Source organism: Sander lucioperca, chromosome 1 (genome assembly GCF_008315115.2).
Source record: "Sander lucioperca isolate FBNREF2018 chromosome 1, SLUC_FBN_1.2, whole genome shotgun sequence".
NCBI classification, from domain to species: Eukaryota; Metazoa; Chordata; class Actinopteri; order Perciformes; family Percidae; genus Sander; species Sander lucioperca.
Genome location: NC_050173.1, coordinates 26,140,223 through 26,152,713, shown reverse-complemented (window position 1 = coordinate 26,152,713; position 12,491 = coordinate 26,140,223). Strand labels below are relative to the sequence as shown.

The window sequence follows — 12,491 nt, the reverse complement described above, 5'->3', positions numbered from 1 at the left end:
TATTTATTGCATATTTGTCATCAATGTGCTCCCAAAACACAAAACGCTGTCCTAAACCAACCTGTTAATGAAAATATGACAATTAATGAAGTATAAGCCGTTTCAGTTTTATATGTAGGCCAATTATTAATTTATTTAAACCTTGAGATGAGAGCGTAAAACATTGTATCCGTTTGTACAAGAAAGCGAGGCTTGTAAAAACACAGGTTGTAGTAGTTATAATTTTAAGCACTATAGGCTAATAGTTAATGTGTTTTTTTTTTTTTTTTCCTTAGTCACTTAGTTGTCAAATTAAAGATAATTTGTAAACCAGTGCATCTGTAAATAATACATTTCTATTCGTATAAGCCTATTGGTAAAATATTACAGAAAAACGTCTCCGTTCCAATATTAGGCTACACTTGGTAGCCTAAAACCTTAAAATAAAATTGCATCCAAATGAAAGTGATGCCTGATATGTTTTAATGTTTTTTCGATCTAAACAATCATTTAACACACATAACACATGTACATTTCAATAAGAAGCTGGTCTGTTTTAAAGCCTGCTTCCTGCCACGAGATCCCTTTCAGGCCAATAACACAAGTGACCGCCTCCTCTCAGTCTGACACTGTACATGCCCACACTGTAATGTATTTTACATTAAAGTAATGTAACGTATATAGCTAAAAAAAAAGTGCTGAAATCTTACCTTTACAAACACAGCAAGAAACAAAAACACAACCTGTAATTAAGACAGTTGTATGAAAAGTCAATGGAATATGCCTATTTCCAATCACTGCAGAGGTAGGAAGGCGCATGTAAAATATAAACCAACATAAGGTGACATTTTCAGTCTATTTAGGCCGCCTGTTCCCCAAAGTGGAGCCCGGGGGGCGTCAGAGGTCCTTGAGGGGCTCCGAGTTATTATTATGTTATTACTGTGTCACTCCTTTAGAGGTTAACATACTGACATTTAATAAGGAGGTCCAGTCTCCCCGCTCACCTACAGTTCAGACAGTTGTGATTTAATAGCCTATAAACCATTAGAAATCTCTTCTTTAACGGGGTTCCTCAGGCTCTTAATAAATGAAAGAAGGAGTCGTTTTTAAGTATTTGAGGATGTGAAAAAAAACGGTTTGGGAACCCCTGGTCTGGCCTGGGCAACACGATGAGCAGATTAACAGTCCCCTCAGGTCTCATCCTCTTGTCAGAAAACAAGTATAGTTAGTTTGATTTCCTGGGAGCAAAATAATCAAACAAAAATGAATAAATACAGTCACCGAGTTCTCACTGATTCCCCGCACATGCAGAGAGTGTCCATGCAGGGAGGCAGTAGGCGTAGGGGTAATAGTAGGACGGCTGCAGGGAGAGCAGCGGGGGCCTCAGGATCTCTCCCGGGCTGTACTGTCTCTGGTCGTCCCGCACCAAAACTTTCACCGCCACCTTCTTGGCTGCCGGGGTCGACGCCATCAGGTCGGCAGCCATTTGGCGACGTTTCGTCTTGTACCGGCGGTTCTGGAACCAGATCTTGACCTGAGTCTCTGTGAGCTTCAGGGAGGCCGCCAGGTCCGCCCGCTCCGGCCCGGACAGGTACCGCTGGTGGTTGAAGCGACGCTCCAGCTCGAAGACCTGCGCATGAGAGAAGGCGGCCCTGGAGCGCTTTTTCCGCTGTTTGGGCTGGGCCAGGCTCTTCTCGTCCAGGGTACTGGAGTCTGGAAGAGGGAGACACGCAGATGCAACATGCAAGTTTATTTATGTATGTGTTTGTTATTTTTAATGCAGCTGGAATCACACATGCTGATTTCAAGTGAGATTGGTGCGTGTTTTTGGATGTGACTGATTAAAACAAAAAAGGGACAAATCAAATTGAATCATAGTGTGCACACACAGCAGGGCTTTCAGTTTTCTAGCAAGTTGTTCGAAATGAACTTCCATGAATTCATCTGATGTTTATTTAGTACGAGTTGGAGTTTGTTTCCTTAAAATAGGATTCAATTAAACGCATGAGTCTGGTAGTTTTTAACTTTTATACAACCTTAAATCGAGCCATTGCAGAATAAATTACCTGACAGCTCTGATGACTCCAAAGAATACATAACAATTAGTGCTATAGTGACAGTTCGACTATATAAGCCAGGGTATCCATTAATAGTCATTCGTAAAACTATAGACAATTCGTGCGTAAAAGTTGCGGCATGCGGAGCGATTTTGCAAATAGACCTGATATCCTACAATAACACAACCAGAGCCCGTTATTATTCTGCGAAACTGTAGCAGGATCAAACTGCACTGTTAAAAGAGTACTCGACTCTATGCACTGTAAACGTATCTGTTTTAAAGTCCGAAGTTTCATTGAGTCGTTAAGTTGTATTCAAACCAGAGAGCCACACTTTATTTTTGTTTTGTGTACAATTGCATGTTAGTCTTTCAGCCCTACTCACCTGCATTATTAGGCTCACTGTCACTCTTTGCGTTTTCCGCAGCTGCAGACTCGTGGTCCGTCTCCTCCTGCAAACTTTCCTCCGGTACATCCGATGTAGGGTCTCCGTCTTTCTCTGACTTGCACACGCCTGGAGTCTTGCTGTCGTTGACATCGCTGAGTCCCGAGTCTGAGTCGTAGCTTTTCTGGTCCGTCGGCTCACAAGCTTCCCCATCTTCTCTCCGAGACCCGCCGTTCATCTCCCCAAATATTTTCCAGCACGCCGTTTTGGAGAAGCACATGTCCAAATTTGGCAAGTGTCGGCTGTCGTCCTTTTTGTTCAGGATGGCTTGGATTGAGAAAGGCATCAGCGAGTTACCACGAACGGCCATTTTCAAAAAAGCGAAATTTGCTCGGTTCTTGAAGTTGATTAACCGGCCAGGGTAGAGGAGTAAATGTCAGTTCATCCGCATTTTAGGCTACTCCCTCCGTGGAGCACTGCTATCGCTTAACTTACTTCCTCCAGTGTTGGTTCCTGGTCGCATCCCTGCTGGAGAAGCCGTGGAAAGTTTCTGCTACATCCGCAGGCACGATGCTGCTCCTCCGCATAGCTCTGCCATCAGCCCGGGCTCGCTTCAGTCTCCGGCCCTTTTCACCCAATTTTTTTTTACCATCCACCCTTACCTGTGACTGACAGGCACTCCTCGTCGCCTCCTATTGGCCCGGAGACGAGGGAAGACGTTTCACGATTGGGCACTGTTAACTACGTCATGCTGCTTTCAACCGGGTGGGAAAAAGTTAAAGAAATGTTATCGACGTTTTTTTTTTTTTTTTTTTTTACAGGAGGCCGAACTGACATGCAGGTTGCAACCACACAAACTATTTCAACTGAAAGTTTTTCCAAAACAGGGGAGCAGACTGTTTCTCTACATGGCTTGTAACTTAATTGTTGATTTATGATTAATTTGGTTAAAGGGCAGAATGGTCTGTGTTGTTAATGTTCAAAGTTGATGCAGTCAGAAAAAGAAAGTTCCGTGCGTAAAAGTCTGAGATGCAAGAAAACCGATTTTAGCAGCAACACAAGCCGAAAATAAAATAGGAAAGTCGTGTCTCCCATTTTCCGTGCATCACTTGAATGCAGCATCAGGACAATAAATTCGTAGGATATGACATATATTTTTTAACTTAACCCTTCATCATCCAAACAGGTCTGCTGGGAGTCCGGCGCGTAACGCGTAATGTGATGGTTTTTCTTTGGTAACATTTTGGACTGAACAACGTGTGTCAGATTGTTACCGATTTACTATATCTACATTTCATTTAATCTTTTAAGTCATCGAAGTGCTCACTTTTGTCACTTCCTTGGCAGCCTGCATCATGGATCGCCATGACCAGGTAGGCCTCAGCGTGTTTATATTGCCTTAAATATGAGTTTAAAAACAAGTAAATTGACTGACTGTTGACTTATAATGTGAAACGGTTTCATTAGACGAGGAAAAATAGCTGATATGCCTAATAGGTTATATATTCGTTTTTAGCACCAGTCAGTCTGTGGAACATCCCATTAACACTGATTTCTATTTGTGGAAAAATCTAAAACATAGTCTGAAACAGCTGAAATGACCTCCTTCTACTATTAGAATATTTGACTCCATAAAAGAAGTCGGTTTCTATATAATAAATCACTTTTAGATTTCATTGTTTGTAGCATAAAATGAAAGCGTGTTTGTTTCTTTTACATATTGACCCTCTGTTTATATACCTCTAAACGTCATAATGGCGAACATGAGGATTATTAAGCATTTGTTTTTATTAAATATGAAGTGCGGAACTCAGCTCTGTCGGGGGTTTAAGCGGACAAACATCTGTCGCTGCAGATCCGGATCGTGACCTCTGTCGTTTTTCACGTCGCCAGTCTACAGAGCAGATCTCACAGCTTTTCTGTTTTTTGTTTGTTTTGTTTTTCATTCAACCATTTACAATTCTAATGTTTCTTAACATTATATTTTAGGAAATAACATAAGCTAAAAGATGGTTTTACTCGGCTTACCGCGCAGGGGAGATATTTTATTAAGCTGATATAAGGCCGCTATTATTTAATAACAGTTGATTTCTTAGACTATTAGAAAAAGGTGTGAATGCTTTGAGGCATTCATGCCGTCATGTTGTATCCGGCAGGCTAATAACTGTTTTCTTATAATTAAGTGTTTCTGTGGTATTGTTCCATTCCATCTGCTTTATCAGTCTTCATGAATTTAACCAGCTTTAATAAATAACCCTGAACTCTTAAGACTGGTAATTATTTAATGTATGAAATATATGAAGTGAAATGAATCAGGCTGTTGGTCTATAATAAATAATATGAATTAAAGTGGCCTGATTACTTCAGCGCTGCATCGAGTGTTTAATAAAATAAGGCATTCAATAATAAATGAAAATCATTTCAATAATAATCATGACATGGGCCTAATGATAATAATAACAACAATACTAATAATAATCGTATTACTGCTGAACTGTTCGCTATTTGGTTTTTAAAAAATCTAAAACTAAAAGATCAGCTGCTGAACAGAGTGGACCTGATTTTTATGGTGTTGTTTTCATTTGCATCCGTCTTTTGAGTCTATATTCTGCACGGTAACCGTCTGCGACTAAGCGCGTAACAGCTGATTTTGAGATACTAACGACTCACTGACTTTAAACTTAAAATGTATTTATTTTTCTAATCTCTGAAGCTTTGTCATTACTCCTAATTCCCTGAGGCCTAATTCATGGGGCGTTTACTGATACAAGTCTATGAAAAGGCGGATTAAATCATCGTGTGTTTTAAATATTGACCCGTAAAATAAATGAATATTTTCTCTCCTCGCACTTGTTTTTGTGATAGACCACGCACTACTCGTGGTGTATAAAGCATTACGCTTATTGAGATCTTTGTTGTCCTCAGAATTATGACAATAATAAAGAAAGAAAAAAAATAATTATTGGGCTACAGGTCTTGTCATAATATTAATCTAACTTCAGTGCTGCTGTCACCTTGGGCAAACCCGTTGCATGCATATATTATACCATCTAGTGGCCACTGAAAATACCTCTTCATCTTGACTTTTTGACATCTTGTAGCTTTAGGGTCAAAACACACTGACGTTCAGTCTGTGCATTAGAGCCTGCACTATTAATATTATTATTATTATTATTATTATTATTATTATATATGAAGACATTGTTGTAATGATTTACTGCTGCAAAGACAGATGCTTCTTTTTTTAAACTTCTGTAAACCACCTAAACACTCTAACTCGGTTGAACTGTATCGTCTTGCTCTGTGGAAATCAATTGAATGAAATGATGTGGCATTGTCTCGGGGCTGGATGTGACCTCGGGGATGAAAGTCTGGATCACCACAAGCAATGAAAACACAACTGGGAAAAGCACAAACCACTGACACCATCTGGATATTTTCACACACCCTGCCCTTTAGAAACTATACTAATTTCACCCAAGGCCAATACACAAGTGGTACATTACATAGTTTTTAAATTCTCTTGTACTGTAAGAAGTTTTTCTTCTCTCTGTCCTTCATGCGTTTTTTTCATACCATACTGTTGTATTTTGCCCTAAAACCAGCCTCACTGACCCGTATACACAATCGGCTTTACCCAGAGAGAAAAAAAATGGAAAATAAATAAGACTGTCTGCCAATTCTCCAACAAAGTGAGTCAGTGTGCGCCTATCAATGTGATGTCAAACAGAGCTCCACGGGTTACTCTGTGTTTTGGTAACCACACTGCGAGGAAGAGTAATAAGCAGTAAGTAGCTGTAAGTGGCAGGAAATGTAAACAGCAGCTTGGTTTTCATTCAGACTGCAGGGGCATTTAAAACAGATACTCTGCTGGGTTGATGGGATTCTTATTTAGAGTACAGTGAAGGTGATCATCTGAGCAACTGAAAATGTATGTAATTATTTTTTTGAAAACAACTACAAAAGAAGAAACTATAACCATATAACAACTCTAAATTAAGTAAATTATAAGAAGCTTGTACCCAATATTTCTCATATTTCCTGAGATTTCATTCTGTAATTAAGGGAAGCATAATTGAATGGATATTACATTCAAATGTAACATTTAGTGGCCTATTTCAGGTCAGTACGTTGTCTGTGGGATGGCAGTAACAAAAGCCAATTCATGTATGATGATAATCAACTTAAGTAAAAGTAGCTACACAATAAAAAAAATACTCTATCACATGTAAAAGTCCTGCAATCAAAAGTACAGAAGTATGAGCAACAAAATGTACTTAAAGTATCAAACGTACTCAGAATGCAGAATGGCCCCCCTTCAGTGTACTATTATTACATAGCTATTACAGTAAAATGTAAGTGCTACTTTAATGTTGTAGTTGGTCGAGGTGGAGCTAATTGTAACTACTTCATAATATACAGTTTAATCTATAATGCTGCCTCATATTTCATATACTGATCACATGTAGTAACTTTAGCTCTCAAATAATGTTGTGGAGTAGTATGTCAAAACTCAAGTAAAGAACTACTAAGAAGTACCTCAAATTTGTACTTAAGTACAGTACTTGACTCATTCCACCACAGCTGCAGACTTACAGCGATATACCATGAGCTGTCGCATTCAGGATATGGTGCATTTTTATTATTATGAATTATAATTAGGAGCAGGAGAAGTATAGCAATACTTTTAAAAGTAGAAAATGGAAATTTTATTGCTGCATTGTTTGTTTTTTTCAACTGTCTGTCAGTATATGTCAAATCACATTTGAAAGAAATTAAATAACATACACCATATATATAAATAGAAAGATACATAAGATGTAGAGCTGCAACTCATGCTTATTTTCATTATTGATTCATTTGTTGATTATTTTTGTCATTCATTCTCATTTAGTCTTTACACATGTTGAAAAATAGATGAAAGAATGCCCATAACATGAGCCTACAGCCTCAGGATGGTGTCTTTAAATGTCTTATTTTGTCAAAAAAATATTCAATCTACAACTATACAGTATAAAACAGCAGCAAATCCTCATATTTGAGTAGCTGGAACCTATGAATTTATGGTATTTTTGCTTGATAAATGAGATAAAGGATTAATAATGTATGGGAATTCTTGAGGACTAATCAATCAATTGTATGGCACTGATATTGGGTGAACATATAATGAAAAATCAACATAAAAAAAGACACTTTTTGTATTTGCAGTCAACATAAAGCTGAACTGGTTTGCTGTTCCTGGACAGGACGTCTCCCTCTGCTGGTGACAACCTGCTGTTATGGAAAGATGAGATGATCACTACATAATAGCCATGCCGGGAAAAGGTATATTTTTCTCCTTTTTTCTACCTACAATGACACAATTCCTTAATATCCCCAGACTCTTTGTCTGCTATCCTCCAGTTTAACACCGGGGTGAAATTCCCAAGACCTTTCCAGTAAAGAAATAAACTTTAATGGCATATTAGACTATTATGTTTGCCTCCACCCACCACCAGCTCCTCTTTTTTTCCTGCCTCTTCTTGTAACTTTAATCTGGTGTTTAAAACAGAAATCACGCCTGATGCAGCAACATGCCAGTTGCCGTGGTAACGTCTCCGTTTCCCCTCTCTCCTGGGTGTGTTTATGACAGTTCATGGATTTTTTTTCCCTTGCGTGCTGGTATGAAGGAGGCTCACAGCACGCCATACTGTACTACCCACCCCCCCCCCGCTTCTTATGTGAGAATAGCTGCCAAATTGTATTCAGATGGAGCAATACATGAGAGGGCACTGCCAAGAGTCATTTGCAGTAAATGCTCCCAAAATGCCCTCTAGATTTCTCACCAAATATCAGATCTACCATGATAGCACCCTTAATCAACCTCAGCATTGGAAAGTGGAAGGAAAGGGAAGGGGGGTTACTGCCAGCTTTAAGTATGCTTTTAGTCGCCTAAGTTACAATTGAACCCTCTTTCCCAAAGAAAAATTATCCTTGCATGCGATGGAGCACTAAATGGAAGAGCCCTTGGGACAGAACACTTAATACAGTAAATGGAAGCAAGAGACAAGCAGAGAGAAGATCCTGCGTCTCTTGGAAGCTATTCAAAACATCTCAGCAATGGTTGCATTACTGCAGACACAGGAGCAGAAATGGGGGGATAGCCCGCTGTTACAGTCCAATTAATGTGTGTAGATAGTGCAGACGTGATTTATAGTTTATTTTTTGGCTCTGCTGTGCTGACAAACGATCTTCCAGCCGCCTCTGGCACGCAACAGATAATGCATGCAGCTCAAGCACATCATGAAAGGCTTCTCAGGTCCTGAAGAGTCTCTGGCTGCCTGCTCAGGTCTCTGCGACCGGCTTCCTTTCTCCTCCGCTCACGCCTAAATAAAGACGTCCTTCAAAGCAGCGGACCCCTTTTAGTGGTTTCATGTCACATGTGAAATACCACTTTTGAACATGGGAGTTGATGTAGTTATGAAAACGCCAAGGATCATTTAGACATTCTTGAGATATTATGGGCCTTTTCTTTTGTTCAAGTGGGTGTCAAAGACTGTAAAGCAGCAGACAAGCATTTGCAGAACAGATTTACCTCTCTGACAGGTGGTTACAGTTTAGAGTACAGAAGTGGGGCTGTTGTCTATTAATCTATGGGTTCTTTTTTGTAGAAGTCGATAATCCAGAACATTCTAAAAACTGAACATCATGGTTTTCAACATGACATATTTGAATATCTTTGTCCGACCAACAGTCCAAAACACAAAGAGATACATTTTGACGATATACTGTAAAACGGACAAAAGCAGAAACTCCCCACAGGGGAGGCCTGTTCGCTTGATAAATGATGTAAATGATTAATCAATTATCAGAATTGTTGGTGATTTGCTTTGTCTGTTGACTAATCGATTAATGTATGTAAAATGTATAGCATTGAAGAGATTCATGTTTTTACTATCATTCCCTACACTGTCTGTGGCACTCAGCCCATTCGCTGAAAACATACATCTTTAAAAAGTAGAAGCAAATAAAAAGTTTAATTTTTAAAGCTAAGTGATTTCCTGAAACAGCTGGGCACTGTGGTTTTTAATCAAACGCTACTCAAACAGAAGTAAATGGTGCATTAATTGGGGACTATTTTCAGCTGCGGATTGCTATACATTTTGACACCGTGAATACTTACAGCAGCGGAAGAGTTCAAAAAAGGTGATGTCACATACAGTAATTGTCTTGCACTAGTTTAGCATTTTTATCGAAATCTGGTGACAGTTGTTATGTTTGTCAATCAAATCTGATCAACTCACGGGCTGCAACTAACGATTAGTACTGTCATTTTTGATAATCGTTATTTTTCTGTATAGCCTAATGTCAGAAAATAGTTAGAAATGTCAGTTATAACTGACCAATTCATTTTCTGTCCATTGACTATTAGTTGCAGCTCTACACATAATCAAATGATAAGCTGTTTTTTTTCTCAACTTTAACTTTGATTGTTGCTTTAAATTATAAATACTGAGCGTTGTAGTGGGGCACTTAAGATTTTTAGTGGCTTTAAATTACCCAGTTTGTATCATCTACCCAGAAGAGAATAACTACAACTTCTTTTTTGCATTGCATTTTCTTCTGAAGCAAACTACCACAATACAATAGGTTATTGTAATTTTAAAAAGTAAATGGAAGTTAGCTCACATTTTAAACATTACAGCAAAAAGCTAGATATAAAATGCAACAGCCTACAAATGATGTATTTTGCATCGTAAAGCTAAAAAAGGTTTTTCTTTAAAACTCTGTATTGCGACAGACCAAACATAAGATGCTTTTTAAACTTCAAACAATGCTGACATACTGCAACCACATCTGACCCCAAAATGTTGGTCAGTAAACAGGCATTTTATAAATAATCCTGCATTCTGGTGTGTATTTCTTGCAGGCTCAGACGCCAGCAGTCAATCCAAATCTCATCTCAACTGCAGAACTATTTAAATACTGCAAAAGAAAAAGAAAAAGAAAAAACACTTTTAAGACTCTAAGCCACCACCCCTCCCTGCTGCCTGCCGCTGGCTATTTCTATGACTCTCGTATGAAACACTTCTGACGTTAAACACCTGTTAACTTTTATGTCTTGTGAGAGGAGTGGCTGAATGGGGGAGCATTATGTTCAGTGCTGGCCAAATCCCCAGTAGAGGAAAGACCACTCCCAGTGCAGAGAGGCAGCAGCAGTGAGGGAGCCCCCTTATCCCTGCAGCCTGCGAGGATCCCCTCAGCAGTTACCTCTATTCCAGTTGACAGCTGTGTGAAACCACCATCTTTCCACAGCTCTCTGCTGGATAAACTGCAGCGCGCCTCCCCAGCAGACCTGCTTAAGAGGCAAAGTGAGGAGATGTGAGGAGGTTTGAGGCAGCTTATGTTGTTGGTGTCTTGTATCAGTCAGATGTTTTCCCTTCACATTTAGATGCTGAAGTGATGCCGGTGCAGTGTGTCCTGCCAGAATCCACATAACCTGCACCACCCATTATGAAGAGTCCCAAACTGGACTGTAATTTTGAGGTACTTGTTCTTTACTTGAGTAATTCCATTTTATGCTACTTTATACTTCTACTCCACTACATCTTGGAAGCAAATATTGTACTTTTTACTCCACTACATTTATCTGACAGCTTTAGTTTCTTTGCCGATTCAGATTATTAATAAGAAATATAATCAACTAATAAATGATGATACATTATAGATTAAGATACACAGCAGTATTTAAAATAATTCTAATTAGCTCCACCTTTACCATCTGCAACATTAAAGTGATGTACACATTAATGCATCAAATATTATAATCCAGTAATAAAATAGCCTATATATGATTCTGAAAAGGGCCATTCTACATAATGAGTACTTTTACTTTTGGTACTTTGAGTATATTTTGATACTAATACTTGTGTACTTTTACATACGTAAATATCTGAGTACTTACTATCTCCATCAATACTAAGTTTACAACATGTATCTTTTCAAAATAGCTTTTACTAAATACAATATTCACTCTATTAGTGCATATAATACAGTGTAAATACAGTTTTTCACCTGCACCATGAATCAGTGGGTAAAATGTTGAATCTCCATTTTTCAAAACAAATGCTGAACTCTTTTCAACCTTTTTTCATATTTTTTTTAAAACACAGCATCTCTTAATGTGTATGGATAATCCTAATGTCAATCTGCAGCTTTGATGGACTGACATAACATTGTTCCTGCTAAAGAATGCTGTGGAAAGCTGGTTGTCATATGTAGGGCTGCAACTAATGATTATTTTCCATTATCAATTATGTTCTCAATGTTGTAAAAAAAAGGGGAAAATAAGGCAATCCCAGGAGCAAATTCTCAAGCAATTACAGTACAAACAGCCAATATTTGGCATTGTTGGTTAAAAAAAAAAAAAAAAAAAAAAAAAAGTATTGTGAAATGAATAATCGATTCTGATAATGGTTATGGTTATATGGTTATTCATTTTCTGTATATCCCTTAATGACTAATGGTTTTAGCTCAAGTAGTATGGTATGATTTGTATTTATGGTGATTTATATTTCTTCTGTACATTGTTTTTATCCATTTTGAATAAATATTTCATTTTGTAAAAACTATTTTACAATATTTTTTGTACAGTTGATCTCTATAACATGACTGATCCATGGATCGTACGAACCCCATCAAGGGCTAGATAACCGAAAACATGCAAAAATACGTTCAGGTACAGTAGATTAAAATCACCTAAAAGCAGGTTAGCATTTGTCCAGATTTGTGCAGCAGCAGTTAAACATACATATATTTAGAATATTATGTGTTGCTGCTTTCTCTACCTTTCTAAGTTCTTGCTGTGAGGTCCCTGCTGAGCTGAAAGCAGTCCTCCACCTCATACATAAAACATGCTGCCTATAAATCAGTCTAATGTGCCTTAAACTGCTAATACTAAGCAGTAGAAACCTGCTTGGCAAATTCAAAAATCATTTTGGACTACAATGCAAACGACATAATAAAAATTACGTCTCAAGTCTCTCCAAATGGCATCAGTGAGTGAAAGGAGCGCTGTTTGGCTGCCAGAC

At 38.3% G+C, this 12,491-nt stretch overlaps 1 protein-coding gene and 1 long non-coding RNA gene across 2 annotated transcripts; one reads left to right on the top strand and one right to left on the bottom strand.

Annotated features, from left to right (window-relative positions):
* Positions 1-445: 445 nt before the first annotated feature.
* Positions 446-3,073, bottom strand: nkx3-2 (NK3 homeobox 2). The gene is made up of 2 exons (XM_031302799.2): positions 2,422-3,073; positions 446-1,692 (listed from the first exon to the last, which is right to left on the bottom strand). Exons 1-2 carry the CDS (start codon positions 2,789-2,791, stop codon positions 1,268-1,270), a joined length of 795 nt encoding a protein of 264 aa, XP_031158659.1. The 5' UTR covers positions 2,792-3,073; the 3' UTR covers positions 446-1,267.
* Positions 3,072-12,032, top strand: LOC116052266. Its single transcript, XR_004105554.2, has 3 exons — positions 3,072-3,794; positions 7,630-7,746; positions 10,853-12,032. It is a non-coding gene; the product is annotated as an uncharacterized LOC116052266 (long non-coding RNA).
* Positions 12,033-12,491: the final 459 nt, after the last annotated feature.